This window comes from Terrapene carolina, unplaced genomic scaffold (genome assembly GCF_002925995.2).
Source record: "Terrapene carolina triunguis isolate 2854851 unplaced genomic scaffold, T_m_triunguis-2.0 Scaffold67, whole genome shotgun sequence".
NCBI lineage: Eukaryota > Metazoa > Chordata > Testudines > Emydidae > Terrapene > Terrapene triunguis.
This window is the reverse complement of record NW_020664418.1, coordinates 8,285,761-8,305,085: the sequence shown is the minus strand read 5'-3', so window position 1 is coordinate 8,305,085 and position 19,325 is coordinate 8,285,761. Positions and strand designations below refer to the sequence as shown.

At 44.2% G+C, this 19,325-nt stretch overlaps 1 protein-coding gene across 1 annotated transcript in view; it reads left to right on the top strand.

Moving 5' to 3' along the window:
- The window catches only part of BBS4 (Bardet-Biedl syndrome 4), a 107,770-nt gene that overhangs the window by 58,094 nt on the left and 30,351 nt on the right, over positions 1-19,325 (top strand). Inside the window, exons 4-7 of the mRNA XM_024213785.2 lie at positions 14,143-14,206; positions 15,225-15,336; positions 16,047-16,119; positions 18,703-18,756. Of these exons, the coding sequence (XP_024069553.1) occupies positions 14,143-14,206; positions 15,225-15,336; positions 16,047-16,119; positions 18,703-18,756 (303 nt within the window). The remainder of the gene's footprint in view (positions 1-14,142; positions 14,207-15,224; positions 15,337-16,046; positions 16,120-18,702; positions 18,757-19,325) is intronic.

Sequence of the window (19,325 nt, the reverse complement as noted above, 5' to 3'; positions counted from 1 at the left end):
AATCAACAATTTTAAGCATCATTTTCATTCTCAGTGACCCAGAATTACTAAAGTTTGACTACATTTATTTCAGAAGCCTTTTGGCTGTAGAGCAGTGGTATACCTATTTCAACATCTGCCAAGGCATTTCTGCCTCTCTCCAGGTTTTAAACTCTGCAGGACCTATGTGTGTTCCTCAAGGAGCATCCCCGGACCACTGTAAGGGATTGCCTCAGGATTCTAGGTCATGAGGCGGCATGTATATACGTCACCCTGCACACCAGACTTCAGACCGCTGCAGGCATGGCTCAGCTCGGTCTATCATCCTCAGATTCACCTCTGAGACGAGCTGTTTTGTGTTTCAGACACCATGTTGTCTTCTCTGAACTGGTGGCTGAGCCAACCCAACATGTGCAAAGGAGTTCCCTTCTCTCCCATCAGTGACTATGGTAACACATGCCTTAGCCATGGGATGGGGAGCACATCTGTGATAAATGAAGGCGGGGGGGATAGCTCCCTTTTATGGACACGCAGCCAGCCAATTAGCTACAAAATCCCTGTTGATAGCTGTTCTCTACTTGCTTTACCTGTAAAGGGTTAAAAAAGCCTATAGGCAAAAGGAAGGGGTGGGCACCTGACCAAAAGAGTCAATGGGAGGGCTAGAACTTTTTAGAATAGGGGAAAAAAACTTTCCCTTTGTCTGTCTCTGGTTGTTCTCCCAGAGAGGAGACACAGAGCAGCAATGCTGTAAGACACTTTAAGCCAGGTATGGAAAAGACCATCAGATCATACCTAGAAACTCATTTGAAACCCCAGATATGTAAGTAGATCAAGAAATGTCTAGGAAGATGCAGTTAGGTTTATCTCTTTTATTTCTTTATGGCTTGTGGACTCCTCTGTGCTAACCCCAGGTGCTTTTGTTTTGCTTGTAACCTTTAAGCTGGACCTCAAGAAAACCATCCTAGTGGCCATGCTGGGGTGAACAGAACCAAAGACCGTTTGGGGAAGTCATTTCACTGGGAGGGAATGGGCAAGGACATTTCTACCTATGTCCAGTCTTGTGAGGTGTGCCAGAGGGTGGGAAAGCCCCAAGACCAGGTCAAGGCCCCTCTCCAGCCACTCCCCATCATTGAGGTTCCATTTCAGGGTGCAGCTGTGGATATTCTGGGCCCTTTCCATAAAAAGATACCCAGAGAAAAGCTGTACATACTAACTTTCATGGATTTTGCCAGCCGATGGCCAGAAGCAGTAGCTCTAAGCAACACCAGGGCTAAAAGCGTGAGCCAGGCATTGGCAAACATTTTTGCCAAGGTAGGTTGGCCCTCTGACATCCTTACGGATTCGGGAACTAACTTCTTGGCAGGACCATGAAACGTCTTTGGGATGCTTATGGGGTAAACCACTTGGTTGCCACCCCTTACCACCATCAAACGAATGGCCTAGTGGAGAAATTTAATGGGACTTTGGGGGCCATGATATGTAAATTTGTAAATGAACACTCCAATGATTTGGATCTAGTATTGCAGCAGTTGCTCTTTGCCTACAGGGATGTACCACATCCCCGTTTGGGATTTTCAACCTTTGAACTTGTTTATGGCCACAAAGTTAAAGGACCATTACAGTTGGTGAAGCAGCAATGGGACGGGGTTACATCTTCTCCAGGAACTTAACATTTTGTAACCAACCTGCAAAACACACTCAAAGACTCTCTAGCCCTTGCTAGAGAAAACCTACAGGATTCTCAACAAGAGCAAAAGGCCTGGTATGATAAACATGCCAGAGAACGTTCCTTCAAAGTAGGTGACCGAGTCATGGTCCTGAAACTGCTCCAATAAGGCCAATAAGATGGAAGCATCGTGGGAGGGGCCATTTATGGTCTGAGAGTGCCTGGGAGCTGTTAATTACCTCATAGCATTCCCAGGCCCTACCCTAAAACCTAAAGTATACCATGTTAATTTTCTAAAGCCCTTTTATTCCCGAGAAATCAAGGTTCTCCAGTTTACAGCTCAGGAGAGAGATGACGCTGAGTGACCTGAAGGAGTCTACTATGAAGGAAAAAGCAACAGTGGCGCTGTGCACCAGCTTCATGCCAATGTTTTCAGCCACCCCAGGACAAACAAAACTGGTGTACCACTCCATTGTCACACGTGATGCTTGCCCATTTAGAGCCCAACCCTACCGGATGGCTCCTGAAGCCAAAACCTCAATAGAAAGGGAGATCAAGGACATGTTACAGATGGGTGTAATCCTCCCCTCTGAGAGTGCAAGGGCCTCTCCAGTGGTTCTGGTTCCCAAACCCAACGGGGAAATCCGCTTTTGCATGGACTACTGTAAACTAAATGTTGTAACTCGCCCAGAAAACTATCTAATGCCACGCACAGATGAGCTATTGGAGAAACTGGGACCTGCCCAGTTCATCTCCACCTTAGACTTAACTAAGGAGTACTGGCAAGGGCTGCTAGGTGACCCCGCCAAGGAAAGGTCAGCCTTCATCACCCATGTAGGGCTGTATGAATTTAATGTGCTCCCTTTCAGACTGCAAAATGCACCCGCCACCTTCCAGAGACTGGTGATAACCTTCCGGCTGGAGTCGGTGAATTTGCAGTCGCCTATCTTGATGATGAGGCTGTATTCTCAGATTCCTGGGTAGAACACCTGGAACACATCCAAGCTGTCTTCCAGCGCATAAGGGAGGCAGGATTAACCATTAAGGCTAAAAAGTGTCAAATAGGCCTAAACAGGGTAAAGTACCTTGGACACCAGGTGGGTCAAGGAACTATCAACCCCTAAAGGCTAAAGTAAATGCTATCCAAAATTGGCCTGTCCCTAAGTCAAAGATGCAGGTCCAATCCTTCTTGGGCTTGGGTGGATATTACAGACGATTTGTACCACACTACAGCCAAATTGCCACCCCACTGACAGACCTGACTAGGAAAAAGCAGCCAATTGCAATTCAGTGGACTGAAAAGTGTCAGAAAGCCTTTAACCAGCTTAAGGTGGCCCTCACGTCTGACCCTGTACTAAGGGCCCTGCACTTCAACCAATCTTTCATCGTAATCACAGATGCGTCCGAGCGTGATGTAGGAGCAGTTTTAATGCAGGAAGGACCAGGTCAACAATTCTATCCTGTCGTGTTCCTCAGCAAAAGACTTTCTGAGAAGGAAAGCCACTGGTCAGTCTCAGAAAAAGAATGTTACACCATTGTGTATGCTCTGGAGAAGCTACGCCCATACATTTGGGGACGGCGTTTCCACCTGCAAACTGACCATGATGTACTGAAGTGGCTTCACACAGTCAAAGAAACTAACAAAAAACTTCTTCCGTGGAGTTTAGCTCTTCAGGACTTTCATTTTGAAATACAACACATTTCAGGAGCCTCTAACAAAGTGGCTGATGCACTCTGCTGGGAAAGTTTCCCAGAATCAGCCTGGTAAAAATGTTCCTGTATTCTAAGTCATTGTAGTCTTTGAAATGTGAAAAATACTGTTTAGTTTTTCATGTAATTAGTACTAAAATTAGAGGTGCATGTATCTTATTAACTCTGTTTCTTAAACCTCCAGGAAGAAATCCCAGCCGGTGTGGACCTGACCTGAACCAGTCTGGCCAGCACTGTCTATGATTTGGGGGGGGAGGGGGCGTATTATAAATGAAGGGGGGGTAGCTCCCTTTTATGGACACCCAGCCAGTCAGTTAGCTACAGAATCCCTGTTAGTAGCTGTTCTCTACTTGCTTTACCTGTAAAGGGTTAAAAAAGCCCATAGGTAAAAGGAAGGGAGTGGGCACCTGACCAAAAGAGCCAATGGGAGGGTTAGAACTTTTTAAAATCGGGGAAAAAACTTTCCCTTTGTCTATCTCTGGTTGTTCTCCCGGAGAGGAGAGACAGAGCAGCAATGCTGTAAGACGCTTTAAGCCAGGTATGGAAAACCATCAGATCATACCTAGAAACTCCTCATTTGAAATCCCAGATATGTAAGTAGATCAAGAAATGTCTAGGAAGATGCAGTTAGGTTTATCTCTTTTATTTCTTTATGGCTTGTGGACTCCTCTGTGCTAACCCCAGGTGCTTTTGTTTTGCTTGTAACCTTTAAGCTGGACCTCAAGAAAACCATTTTTGATGCTTAATTATTATATTTGTTCTTTTTAAATCTACCAAGAGCCTAAGTTCCAGATGTATTTTTTTTTCTTTTGGTTTTTAATAAAATTTACCTTTTTTAAGAACAGGATTGGGTTTTTGTGTCCTAAGAGGTTTGTGCATATGTTGTTTAACTAGCTGGTGGCAACAGCTGGGTTTTTTTGTTTGTTTTGTTTTTGTTTTTCTTTCTCAGCTCTTTCCCGGAGGGGGTGTGTGAAAGGAGGGTACCCCACAGGAAGGAATTCCCAAATGAGCCTTCCTTGGTTCTCAAAGGGGTTCTGCATTTGGGCGGTGGCAGCATCTACCCATCCAAAGTCAGAGAGAAGTTGTAACCTTGGGACTTTAATACAAGCCTGGAGTGGCCAGTATTAATTGTTAGAATCCTTGCGGGTCCCCACCTTCTGCACTCGAAGTGCCAGAGTGGGGAATTAGCTTTGACAACATCCAAGCCCCGTCCAGGCCCAGGGGTTGTGGACTGCCCACTAAGCCAAGCTCCATATAAATGTTTGAGGTGCAAGTGATACTTTATGCATGTTAGTAGTTCCAGTCTCACATCCAAGGCAAGACTGTCCAGGTTCTCACCGATAACACCATAGTAGTGTTTTATGAGAACAAGCAAGGTTGCGCCAGATCCAACAGCCTTTGCCAGGAGGCAGTCAAGTTATGGAACTTGTTTATTTGGCACTCAGTCACTCTCAAGGCATCTCACCTACTAGGGGTTCAAAATGGCCTGGTGCATTGTCTGTGCAGATCCTTCAACTTGGACCACAAACGTCTCTCAACATGAACTTTCTAGTTTGGGTGTTTCACATAGGGGGCTTTCTGTCCGTGGGACTATTTATGACTCGGTCAAACAGGAAGTGTCCCCATTTCTCTTCCAAGGCAAGTCACAGATGTGGGTCAGTATTGAAACCTTTCCTGTTTCCGGAGGACGAGGACCTCCTCTATGTGTTCTCACTAGTGCTCCGATTCCCAGGGTCTTCATCAAACTCAAGCAAGATCACAGCAGAATGATCCTTATTTCTCCAGCTTGTCCAAGACAGACTTGGTATTCAGACCTCCACAAACTGTCCTCTCGGGAACCCTTACCATTGCCAGTGACCAAAGACCTCCTAATGCAGAACCATGCATCCATGCTGCACCTGAATCCTCTAGTACTGCACCTCACCACTGATGAATCATGCTGTTGAGTGCAGAGGAAGTGCATTGGTCATTTGCTGTCCAGAACGTTCTTCTTAATAGCAGAAAACCTTCCCCCAGAGCTGCCTACCTAAGTGGAAGCATTTCTCCATTTGGGGAGCCTCCCATAATGTGTGTCCAACTCAGGCCAGCATTCAGACAATCCTAGACTGTTTTTTGCAAATTAGATTTCAGTCTAGCATTCAGCTCTGTTAGGGTACATCTGGTGGCCATTTCAGCTTTCCATCCTCTGATAAATGGCAAGACTGTCTTAACTCACCCCATCACTATCAGATTCTTGAATGGTCTGGAGAGGTTATTCCCACCAGTCTGAAAACCAATACCTTCCTGGGATTTGAATTTGGTGTTGTCTGCACTAATGGAACCTCTCTTCAAGTCTTTGGTGTTACGCTCTTTTTGGCACCTATCAGCAAAGGTATCATTTTTAGTGGCCATCACTTCTGTCAGGAGGTAGGTGAACTGAATGAATTGGTCACTGATTTACCGTATACTGTTTTCTACAAGGTCCATCTTAGATCACACCCTCACTTCCTCTCCAAGGTGATCTATGAATTCCACATGAACCAATTTATGTACCTGCCAGTTTTCTTTCCAAAACTGCATGCACACAGGGTGAGAGAAGGCTCACCACTCTCGATGTTTGTCGCTTGTTGGCTTTTTACCTGCATAGGAAAAGCCCTTTCGGGCCTCTTCCCATCTCTTTGTTCCATACACAGAACGTATGTGGCACCATCCAGTCACAACTCAGAGACTTTCCAAATGGATCACCAGCTGCATTGCGGTGGCTTATGCTGCTAAAGGAGTAATGCTTCCGGATAGACTCGCAGTGCACTCAAGCAGAGCACATGCAACCTCAGCAGCATTTCTGGCACATGTCCACGATGGGACATCAGTACAGCAACAACGTGGTCCTCAGATCATGCTTTCACCAGACATTATGCGCTGTCTGCCACTTCAAGGTAAGATGCAAATGTAGCAAGGTAGTCCTACAATCTCTCTTCCAATGAGGCTCTGAGCTCTACCTCGTGAGGTATACCATGTACCTACAGTGTAACTGACATATGCAAGCACTCAAATAAGAAAAAACAGTTACTTATCTTCTCGTAACTGTTCTTCAAAATGTGTTGCATATATCCATTACATGACCCACTCTCCTTCCCTGATGCATCAGAGTCTACTAACAGGTTCCAGTTTGAAGGAACTGAAGGTGGAGCAACTCTGCCCTTTATATCTTGCTCATAGCACAAAGAGCTAGATAGTGAGCAGGGCCACCCCTACATGTACCACTAAGGAAGACTCTCTGGCACCGGCGCACAAGGCATATACACACCTGTAGTGTAACTGACATACAACACATCTTGAAGAACAGTTACTCTTAACTGTGTTTTTTTTCCCCCCCAGTTGATTCTCCTTACAGCCTTTTAAAACTCAAATATCAAAATGAATACAGGCTTCCCTTTTTTTCTAGTGACAAATAGGTTTTCCCAGATGATTATAACTCTATTGCATAGTGCAGAGTCTCTCAAAGATTCTGTTGCCTCTGCAGTAAGACATTGCATTGGGCAAACACCTCCCATAAGAGAGTGAGAGGAAAGGTCTTGACTTTGCTTGATTGAAGGTCATTCATTTTACACATAATATGTTGCACCTTTTGATATGTCTTCAGTTTGGTGAATAGGCTGGAACTATTCAGTGGTGCAGAACTGTAACGCAGAGCAGACAAAGAGTATAGTAAGTCATTTAAACAGTATGTTCTCTAGACAAGATTAACACAGTTCATTAAAGGGGACCTGCAAAGGGATAGGAGGAGGGGAATTGGCGGTTGGATTGGTTTTTTGCTACTCCTGCTTGCTTCCCTCCTCTCCCCCCCCCCCCCCCCGTTAGAAATGTCAGGGATGTCAGGTCTTGGCTTTCCCTTATCTTTGTTGGAGAACTTCTTGGCTGACTGGGAGCTCACTCAGCTACTAATTGAAGGTGCACTTTGAATCCTTAACACAGAAAGCTTTTCTCTCAAATCTTGGAGTTAAATAGGTGTAAACAAAATCAGTGCTGACAGCCTGAACCTATACATAGACCTATACATAGAATGCTTCCGCCGACGTGCACAGGCAGAAATTGTGGAAAAACAACATTGCTTGCCTCATAACCTAAGTCGTGCAGAATGCAATGCGATCCACAGCCTCAGAAACCACCCTGACATTATCATCAAAGAGGCTGATAAAGGAGGTGCTGTTGTCATCATGAACAGGTCTGACTACCAGAAGGAGGCTGCCAGACAACTCTCCAATACCAAATTCTACAGGCCACTTTCCTCAGATCCCACTGAGGAATACACTAAGAAACTGCACCATCTACTCAGGACACTCCCTACACTAACACAGGAACAAATCAGCATACCCTTAGAGCCCCGACCGGGGTTATTCTATCTACTACCCAAGATCCACAAACCTGGAAATCCTGGACACCCCATCATCTCGAGCATTGGCACTCTCACTGAAGGACTGTCTGGATATTTGGACTCCCTACTCAGACCCTACGCCACCAGCACTCCCAGCTATCTCCGTGACACCACAGATTTCCTGAGAAAACTACAATGCATTGGTGACCTCCCAGAAAACACCATCCTAGCCACCATGGATGTAGAGGCTCTCTACACAAACATCCCAGACACAGATGGAATACAAGCTGTCAGGAACAGTATCCCTGATGATGACACAGCACAACTTATTGCTGAGCTCTGTGACTTTATCCTCACGCACAATTATTTCAAATTTGGTGACAATATATACCTCCAGACCAGTGGCACCGCTATGGGCACCCGTATGGCCCCACAATATGCCAACATTTTTATGGCTGACCTGGAACAACGCTTCCTCAGCTCTCGTCCACTCACGCCCCTTCTCTACCTACGCTACATTGATGACATCTTCATCATCTGGACCCATGGGAAGGAGACCCTGGAAGAATTCCACCATGATTTCAACAGCTTCCACCCCACCATCAACCTCAGCCTGGACCAATCTACACGGGAGGTCCACTTCCTAGACACCACAGTACAAATAAGCGATGGCCACGTTAACACCACTCTATACCAAAAACCCACCGACCGCTACGCCTACCTTCATGCCTCCAGCTTCCACCCCAGACACACCACACGATCCATCGTCTACAGCCAAGCACTGAGGTACAATCGCATCTGCTCCAACCCCTCAGACAGAGACCAACACCTACAAGATCTTCACCAAGCATTCTCAAAACTAAGATACCCACACAAGGAAATAAAGAAACAAACCAACAGAGCCAGACGTGTACCCAGAAGCCTCCTGCTACAAGACAGGCCCAAAAAAGAAACCAACAGAACTCCACTGGCCATCACCTACAGTCCTCAGCTTAAACCTCTCCAATGCATCATCAGTGATCTACAACCCATCCTGGACAATGATCCCTCACTTTCACAGACCTTGGGAGGCAGGCCAGTCCTCGCCCACAGACAACCCGCCAACCTTAAGCATATTCTCACCAGCAACCACGCACCGCACCATAACAACTCTAACTCAGGAACCAACCCATGCAACAAACCTCGATGCCAACTCTGCCCACATATCTACACCAGCAACACCATCACAGAACCTAACCAGATCAGCTACAACATCACCGGCTCATTCACCTGCACGTCCACCAATGTTATATATGCCATCATGTGCCAGCAATGCCCCTCTGCTATGTACATTGGCCAAACTGGACAGTCACTACGCAAGAGGATAAATGGACACAAGTCAGATATCAGGAATGGCAATATACAAAAACCTGTAGGAGAACACTTCAACCTCCCTGGCCACACAATAGCAGATGTAAAGGTAGCCATCTTACAGCAAAAAAACTTCAGGACCAGACTCCAAAGAGAAACTGCTGAGCTCCAGTTCATTTGCAAATTTGACACCATTAGATCAGGATTAAACAAAGACTGTGAATGGCTATCCAACTACAGAAGCAGTTTCTCCTCCCTTGGTGTTCACACCTCAACTGCTAGCAGAGCACCTCACCCTCCCTGATTGAACTAACCTCGTTATCTCCATACTGATTTATACCTGCCTCTGGAGATTTCCATTACTTGCATCTGAAGAAGTGAGGTTCTTACCCACGAAAGCTTATGCTCCCAATACTTCTGTTAGTCTTAAAGGTGCCACAGGACCCTCTGTTGCTTTTTACAGATTCAGACTAACACGGCTACCCCTCTGAGTCTGAATAAAAATCACTTCCCCTCTCTATTAAGCTGGTTGCATTTAAAGAGGAGCAAACCTAACTTTCTTTTCCTTTGTAGATCAGTTGTGAAGCAGCAGCTCTCACACTGGTCTGTGAAGCCCCAATAGTCTGTAAAGTCTTGGTGGCTCACAAAATGAAACATTGAGAACAAAGTCAGAAGGATTGGTCAGGGCTACGGCCTACGAAAGGATATCCCTTTCTCGCTTGCTCATGAATGTGCTCATGTGCACACACTTGTGGGTACACGCTCACAAAGCAGACTCCAGAAAGAAGTATATAAAGGTCTAGTGTCTTAAAGAATGAGGGAATGAGTGGATCAGCCCCTCCCATTGTCACAGCCACAGTGATCTAGTCCACTGCAGAGCATGAGGTTTAAATAGTGTTTGGGTTATTCCTTAAAAATCCATTATTGCGCAGATGTTTATTGAATGAACAGTTGCCAGGGCCGGTGCTACCATTAAGGCGAACTAGGCGGTTGCCTAGGGTGCCAAGATTTGGGGGCGCCAAAAAGTGGTGCCCCCAATTTTTTTTACAGCGTTCCTTCCCAAGCACGCGGTCGCCGCTCCACTTCTCCCGCCTCCCAGGCTTGCAGCACCAATCAGCTGTTTGGCACTGCAAGCCTGAGAGGGGAGGAGAATTAGAGCAGGGGTGGCGTGCTCGGGAAGGAGCTGCCGCACAGCTCCCAGGGGGGGAGCATCGTGGGGGAGGGCACCTCACGGCGGGCGGGGCGGGGAGCTGCTGCATGGCTGGGGGGGGGGGGGGCAAGGTGGAAGTTTCACCTAGGGCGCAAAACTTCCTTGCACTGGCCCTGACGGTTGCCCTGTCAAGGCTTAGCTAAGAAGTGACTCTGATCTGTAAACTCTGATGGCAAATTCATTCCTTTATCAGCTCTCGGAGAGAGGCATCCTCCTTTGCATTAGTTCTTGATTTTCATAACTTTGACCTGAATTCTGCCTGACTTTTCCCCCCGACTTCTGTCTATTAAAGAGTTTTTAAAATCCCCATATTTTCCAATGATGCTAAGCATCATTGCAGAATGACTTGTTCCGCCACCTACACCTTCCAGAAATGAAAGGGTTAACTTGATTAGTACTTTTACACTTCCACTCCCTCCAATTTTGTTTTGGTGTTTCTGAGGGTTTTTTGGTAAATTTTACTGCTTGTTGAAATAAGAGACTGATGGTACTGGCTGTTAAATCCTGATGCCTTGGAAGCCGGCCAGATGCAAGACAAACTTCTGTACACAGCCCTAGGCTGTGACACCCTCTGCTATTCCTATACAGTCAGTAGCATAGGCATTGGTGCCAGACTGTGTTCAGTAGTTTTGTGATGCAGATACACACTTACCCGAGAGTAAACAGAGATTGTCAAAGACTTCACTTTGAAATCTAGCTCTTCATTGTGTGCATCTTCATAGATTATTTTGCAGCTTCAAATCCAGTTTCTTCCCCCTTCATCCATTTTTAAAATCCCCTCCGTTTTCTGTTACACACAAGGAAGGAATAATTAAAATAACCATGTGTTTTTAATTCATTAAATTCACCCTGTTTGTTCTTGTACCAAGATTCCTAAATTCTGTCAGCAAGTTAAGGAAAATTGGGGAGGAAAAACTGGGATTATAGTTCATTGTCTTTAGCACAAGCACTTTTGTGATGTGATTTTTCAGGGTTTAAAGAATTAATCAAATGTCTCTAAAAGAGAGCTATCTGTTGTCCTCTCTTGCTCTAAGAGACTGATACTGTGTGGATGGAAAAATGTGCTTCCCATAATCAATAAGAGGGTGTTACCCAGGGCTTTCTGAACCCAAAGTAGTGATAATTTAACTATTTCTCTTCAGGAATAAATCCATGAGACACAGCTCCTCCATCTGATAAATGATTGGTACAAACAAGAGTGCTTTTACCTAAAACTACTTTTTATTAGCTTTCAAGCACATACACACACTCATGCTGTAGCAGTAGGTTTTAGAGCATTCCAAAACGTTATAGTTACCCAGAGTTTGAGATGGTTTTGAGTAATTAACAGCCAGGCTTCTGGGGGCCCTCCTTCTGTTCCAGCTGCTGGGGAGTTTAGGTGTCAGCTTCTTGCCCAAAGAAAAGCTCCCTTGGGCTGTTCCAAGGTGTTTACTTTTACTTTTTTTATAGCTAACTTTTACAAATCACATAATTTATAGTAACCCCTAGTGGGTTACCAGTTTTTCTAGTTTTAGCAAATTGCTTATTAATTTTATTAATAAAAAAATCCTAATATTTCTAGCCATAATAAACTTATATATTAGAGGCACCCAAATACAAGATCGCTATTCATTTTTATTTTTATTTTTATTTTTATGGTTTTATGATTTAACGTTTTCCCCTCCTCACATTTTAATTAGCAAAACTGCAAACATGCACCTGTTTGTCCTTGTCTCTTAGCTAGGAATAATTTTTAGGACTCTGTGGTGTTTGGTTTTCATCTAGCAGTGGCTGGATACTAGGGTGACCAGACAGCAAATGTGAAAAATCGGGACGGGGGTGGGGGGTAATAGGAGCCTATATAAGAAAAAGACCCAAAAATCGGGACTGTCGCTATAAAATCGGGACATCTGGTCACCCTACTGGACACACAAAATGGCTGACTACAGTTAAGTTCTGGTGTTACAATGGAGTATTTAGAAATGGGTGAGAGATGTTCTTATGAACATCTAGTACTAATCTAATCTGTAAATGCAAAATTGCAGATTTGTGGGAGGAGTCTGTTAGCTAAAAGATCAGCAGATACAAATCCAAGCAGAAGGGCAGCCTGGGGTTTCTTTTCTCTTGTATTGTCTTGCTGTCTCACCCTGGGTTTTCTTTCACCTTGGATCTTAGCATATGCATCTTCCATCCACACATGCTAAAGTGAGAGTGTCCTCATTTTCAACCCCACAAAACATTTCACAGTGATAAGGTTTCACTGTAATAACCTCCCCACCCATACTCCCTCAAACTCCTTATGAGCTAGATTTTAGGTCAATTTCCCCCCCTTATTTCCAGTCCCTTCGTTCAGCTCCTTGCTTGAGGTGGGGGTTGCTGGTGCTGATAACATTGCTGGCAGGAGTATCAGAGCAGCACCAACTTACTGCTAGAGTGGAAAGAGACAAAGTCCCCTTTCCACCTCTCCCACTCCCATCTTCTCCACTCCTAAGGAGCCAGTTTGTAGGTGAGGGAGAAACCTCAGAGCCCTTCTTCTGTGAAAGATCAGTGCAATCAATTCTTAGTCACACTCCTTGTCCTCTCAAAGGTCCAATCTGGTTTTTGAAATGTTTTCATTCTGTTACATGACCAGAGTATAGTAGAATGAAATCTTCAGATTAGCTGGCACTATGGAGTATCTCCAGCCTGATCCCGGACCGTCAGTCACATGAACATAGCCAGTAAGGGTTTGACACTTTTATCAGTTCCTTCCTCCCCTTACTCCAAGAAGTATCACTTGTTCATTCTTGTTTTGTTGATTCAGTTGCAGCTGCTCCACTTTTATTCATTTCTTCACAAAGCACCTCGAGTGGAGGCCTCTGTTAGCATGGGATGTTTTTATAGATTCCATGTGGGATTTTCTCTGGGGAATATCTAATTATCTTTGGCAATAGGAATGAAGGGAGCAATAGTAAAAGGGCCACAGTACTGCCAGTGCAGTTCTCCCATATAGAATGTAAAGGGGTTCTACTGAAACTTTCTCTGATAGAGAGCTTCTGTCTTGGATTTCTTCTCCCCATTCTTCTGTTGTATGGGTACCATCTTTATCGTGAACAACCTTCCCTCACATCCAGAAGGGTGATCAAAATATTCCTTTAAAAAAATGCACACACTGCCTTCAGTTTCTCAGGTCCAGTCCTGTTACTGCAAAAGTGCTGTGTGATGGAAATAAACATTCTTTGAAAGCTGAGCTCTGCAAATTACAAGTATTGAGAATTTAGTTATGGTTCTTGATAGCACCATTGTTAAAATTTTGGAAGTCTAAAACATTAATAGAACTGGAGTTTATCCCCAGGAATTTGCTACAGCTGACGGGTGAAGTGGAAACATTTATTTCAGAAGTCATTTTACAGGGCAGCTCAGAGCACAAACTCTGATTGATGAACATTATTGTTATATTATATTGCCTAGTGCCTAGTGGAAGTTACCTAGTGTCTTCTTTGCCAGATCCATAAGTGGAAGGAAATCAGCAAGAGCAGTACAGTAAGGCACTGTATGATGTTTGTTTTCAAATTCAGTTTGTTAAATTCAGGGTAAATTAAAGATTGAAGATATTGTGCCTTTGTGTTATGAGCACTGGTGTAGTGCAGTTGAGTTAATCACAGTACATAGAAAACATGCTTTCCAACTAGATTGGCGTGGATATTTAGCCAGACTGAAATAAACATTACCTTAAATATACAGTTTCTCTTTACTGAAATACTGATATCTGAAGGATTTTTATAGGATTTTTTGTAAACTATTATATTATTGGATTGCCTATTTCTTTAATATAAGGGAATAATGTTCAACTGTCCAACAGATGCTCTGGTGACAGGAATTCTGTTTGATATAATTTTCACTTCATTGTTTCAGATTGCTATCAAAGAGCAACTCCACGAGACTCAGGGAATGTGTGAATATGCAGTCTATGTTCAAGGTATGCCAGATGAAGACTATGAAAATAATCTGTCATCCTGAGTTACTTCTGCTTTGAAATGCAATTCCCTGTTTTAAAAAAAACAACCCACAAATATAAATACCATATGTGAACTCTAGCAGGATTTAATGAAAATGTGGTTGAGTGAATAGACATGTGATAACTTCTGAAATGTTTCTACTTTCCTGGTTTAATTTTGAAATCCAGGGTTAACACTTTAATGAATAGATGAGGATTGGTTCTTCTTGTGAGTACATGAGTTTTTCTTGGTGACCTGAGATCTTCAGATCTTCCTGGAACTGCTGATGCTTGGCTCTGGTTATAATTGGCCCTCTGCATTTGACTGTGTCATGTGAAATGTGTTTTTTGTTAGAGCCATGTTCTCTAAGGTAACTGTTTGGTTATGGTTTCCTTTAAGGACGCATTAATGTTCAGTATGCAGTGGCTCCTGTGTTTGCTTACACAGTCAGAACATAACCAATTCATTGCCTTGGAATGTTATGAAAATGAAAAGCATTATCTCAAACCACCCTCGATTCTTTAGAGTACCACAATCTGTTCTAGGGATGAAAAGAGAGATTTATTTTGTAAAGGAACATGGCCCTGAAGGCTGAAGTTCCCTGTGTCATGTTGGCAGAATGCAGGCGGGGGGATGATCTGAAGGTCATCAGTGGGCATCAGTGCTGCAGTTCAGATTGCAGTACACTGGAGCATTTCAGGGGCTAAGAGAATTTCAGACTTTCTGTTACTGAAGACTTAGGGCTCCCTCCCCTCTAAAGTGGTTTTCAGCCTCGAAGCAAATACAGTCCTTCCTGTGTGCACCCTAGCTCAGTCAGTGCTGGCACCTTAGCCCGCTCAAATGAAAGTTTCTGGTTATGTTGCTGTAATAGAGGGAGCAACTGAATGGAAACTGTTACAGTTCATCTGTCCTCCCTGTACAGTCGAGGCCTGCCAGTGATGCGGCTTGTCTTCCCTACAGGGTAATGGACTAATTTGCCTTGTGTGTGTTGCTTTGCAGCCTTGATACTTCGTTTAGAAGGGAAGATTCAAGAATCCCTAGAACTTTTTCAGACATGTTCCATTCTAAATCCTCAGAGTGCTGACAACCTCAAACAGGTGGCGCGATCATTGTGAGTGTAATTTTATTCCTACAGTCTGAAGTGTCACACAGTACATGGCAAGCTTTGTTTTTGTTCCAGACGCAAAGTTAATACCATTTAGATCCCAAGTATGTTTCCTCACCATCGACACTTAGATTGGTTTCCATAGACGAGAACTCCCTATTAAATTAGGATCTCTAGCACAGTGCATCTGTCTAGTTGTAATCATTGATGCTCTTTCATGACTTTTTTCTTCGTTTTATTTTTAATGCTTGGGGAAAAGTAATACTGATGATTAGATCAAGAGCTGTTAATGCAGGTATGTGCTGTGCAGGTTTGTACCACTGAGCCCTGCCTGTGTGCATGTGATTGTGTTGGGCACCTGTCTCTGTGGGAGTTAGTCCCAGATCTGCAAAGATTGTTAGGTGCCTTTCTCCCTGGGTCAAGGGAGTATTGCAGAGGCAGTGCATTCATGCCGATGAAGGGAGCACTCACTTCTCTCATCAGTGATCCTCTGGCTTTCTAGAGATCAGCATTGACTCACTACAAAGAGATCCTCTTCCTACTTAGATTGTAGACTTCTTAGGACAGAGGTATGTCATTGGTAGATTGCAAAGCAGTATGCAGACCTTTGGGGTATGTAAATAATATCATTCTCCTTGGCTGGTAGGTTGGTGGCTGCACAGTGTGACCTCACGCTAAAAGGGCAGAGAAAAGTAAAAATTGAAATTCTTTCACAGGTTTCTGTTGGGAAAACACAAAGCAGCTATTGAAGTATACAATGAAGCAGCTAAACTCAACCAGAAGGATTGGGTAAGTACAGAGCCTTTTGCCACTAGAATCTTTCTTGAGGCACAGTCAAACATAGACCCATGCAACATGTTTGTATTCTGCAGGAAATCAGCCTTCCAGTCAAACCCTGCATAGCCATGTACAGTACACACTGAGCTAGATTACTTCAAGGGTAGATATGGAAAGCACCTGTCCAGTCCAGAAACCCTCCAGTACCACTGATATAGAATCATAGAATATTAGGGTTGGAAGGGACCTCAGGAGGTCATCTAGTCCAACCCCCTGCTCAAAGCAGGACCAATCCCCAGACAGATTTTTGCCCCTGAGCCCTAAATGGCCCCTTCAAGGATTGAACTCACAACCCTGGGTTTAGCAGGCCAATGCGCAAACCACTGAGCTATCCCTCCCCATCCTGTGGGTAATTGGGTAACTTGTTCCACTGGTACCTAAAGTAGTGCAAAACCGCCCCCAAATAAGCAATGGGCTGCACTGAGTATTGTCTGTCTTTGCAAAATTCAGGTCCACTGTTACAGGACTAGTAATAAATAAAACCCTCCCAAGTAGGAGAAGAGCTGAAAGAAGAGATCTACAAAGAGCAATGAGTGTAAAGTGAGCTGGCGGGAGGTGAGGAAAGAGAGAGGTCGTGGTTCACAGATCCTTGAGAACAGCCTCCAAGGGAAGTGCTGTGTTTCTGCACATGAGCTCTCATGCTGCAAGCCATTGATCATATGCACGCTTAAAACAAAGTGTATTGGGCCTGATTCCCAGAGGCTCAGGCATCTGCAGCTCCCATTGACTTCATCTGTGCCTTTAGGTGCTCAGCACTTCTATAAATTAGGCCCAATATGTGTGGGTATTTGGTACTGCTTTCTCTTCTTCCACCCACTCTGTGCTGAACAGTGAGTACAACTTTTTCCTGGAGCTGTGCAAATGATGGACGTTTCAGGACGCTGGCAATTCTGAAACATCTAAAAATAGTTTCAGGTCAAACCAAAACGAAAGTGGGTTTTTTAAATTTTTGATGAATCAAAGAGTGTTTTAAAAAAGAAAATGAATAATTTTGGATTGAACAAGATGTTTCATTTTGACAAAATAGCAATGTTTCAGCGTAAACAAACATTTGGACCATTTTTAAACCTTTTTGATTGTTTTAAAATAAAAATAAAGGAAATTTCTACATGCAAGTTGTTTCCAACTGAAAAATCAAAACGTTTTGATTTTTTTTTTAATTTTGTTGTTGTTTTTTTTCCACTGAAACAATTTGGCAAAACCAACAGTAATTTGGGAAATATTTTGGGGTCTTCGAATCTGCATTTTTACCTGGAAAATCTTTCAGCCAAAAATTGTCACCCAGCTCTGCTTTTATCAAATGGATTGCCTTTCAACCCCGTTCTTTCCTAAGGATAGTTTGCACTGCAGTCGGGAGATGTGATTGCAGCATGTGTAGACCCACCCCAGCTATCTTTGATCTAGCTAGCTCGAGTAACAATAGCAGTGATGCCATGGCCGTAGGGACAGCAGCTGCATTCTAGGCAGGTGGCGCTAGCCCATGCTGCTGCAGCTTCACTGCTGTTGTTCCTCGAGCTCACTTTGATCTAGCTAGATTAAAGCTAGTTTGAGTATGTCTCCAAGTGCTGCAAATATACCTCCTGATTGCACTGTAGACCTATCCTAAGAAAACAAACTATCTGTGGCATGTGCTGGGCATGGCTTTAAACCTATAGTTTTACTACCCCATCTGGCAGGCATGAACAGGTATCTCCATAACACGCTCAGTGCTGGAGTCAGAGTTGATACTTTCACTTTCCTTGTATGGAAGCACCCTACCAACTCAACCCAGCCTTGAGTTGCGCTTTGTGTCTTTACCGTTCTTCACAACTGGAAGGGTTGTGCATAGGAGAGGGCCATTCTGTTGTGATAGGGTAAAATATTCCATAGACTGCATTCTCCCTGCTAGAGATCTACCTAGGGAATGTAGAGAATTTCTACACTAGTAAAGTGGGGTACGTTTTTAGCAGAGGAAGAAGGGAAACTTATGGGGTTGCTCTGCTGCTTGGCATTGTGCCTCACATCCCCCAGAATGGGAAAAGACAGCATGTAGCTTGTCTGTTAACAAATTCTTAGTCGTGAACTGGATTGGTGTAAATGTTTCCTATGGTGCCACCAGCATATTTAGCATGCTGAAAGGATTTCAGCCTCTCTGGTACAGGACCTGTATTCTGGTCAGCTAGCCCCACTTTCAAATTGTGTTTATCATAGGCTAGGGATGTTTCGAGAGGGCCTCTTGGTATAATAGAGGTCACATGTGATGGATTCATATCTCCCCACTGGGAATCCAGTGCAGTCTCAGCCAAGTATAGATCCCTTTGCACAGGCCTTCCCTCTTTTGTCCTCACTGCTCTCTTGCTGTCACCTCCCCTGGGATGTACTCTTCTTTATGCTGAGGATCAAACCAAATAGATTATCAAAATGGCTGAAGTGTAGCAAGTTCTTTGAACTACAAAGTCCATGGAGGTTCCCATCCAAACCAATAACTGTTACTAGTCTCTTTCTGATTATCCAGTGTCAAGTTCACCCTTATGCAGCTTTTTCCTTTATACGTAGGAGATCTGCCACAACCTGGGCGTGTGCTACATGTACCTGAAGCATTTCAACAAGGTAACTTGAGTGCTTGTCTTGTCCAAACAACATCACTGAGAGCCTGTCTATGTGGTGTGGCAGTGGACACCAGATGGGTGTGAATTCTAATGCGTACCAACGTGTTGTGCACTAACTAGTCCGTGTAGACCTTGCTGGTGTGCACTAAAACTTCTCACATTAGGGAAGTTTTAGTGTGCACCAGCAGGGTCTACACAGGCCAGATAGTGTGCAACAGAATTCACGTGCTGTAGAGTTCATACCCCTCTGGTGCGCATTACCCCACCATATAGACAAGCCTTAAGACATCACTAGAGATTCTCTTTTCAGTAGTTTTACTGATAAAGGGATCACGTACAGTCAGGCTAGTTTCTTAGCTGTTTCAAATGTTTGATCTGTTGTGATAATGGGGTCTACAAATTTACACCTCTACCCCCATATAACACGACCCGATATAACACGAATTTGGATATAACACGGTAAAGCAGTGCTCCGGGGGGGGCGCTGCGCACTCCGGTGGATCAAAGCAAGTTCGATATAACGCGGTTTCACCTATAACACGGTAAGATTTTTTGGTTTCCGAGGACAGC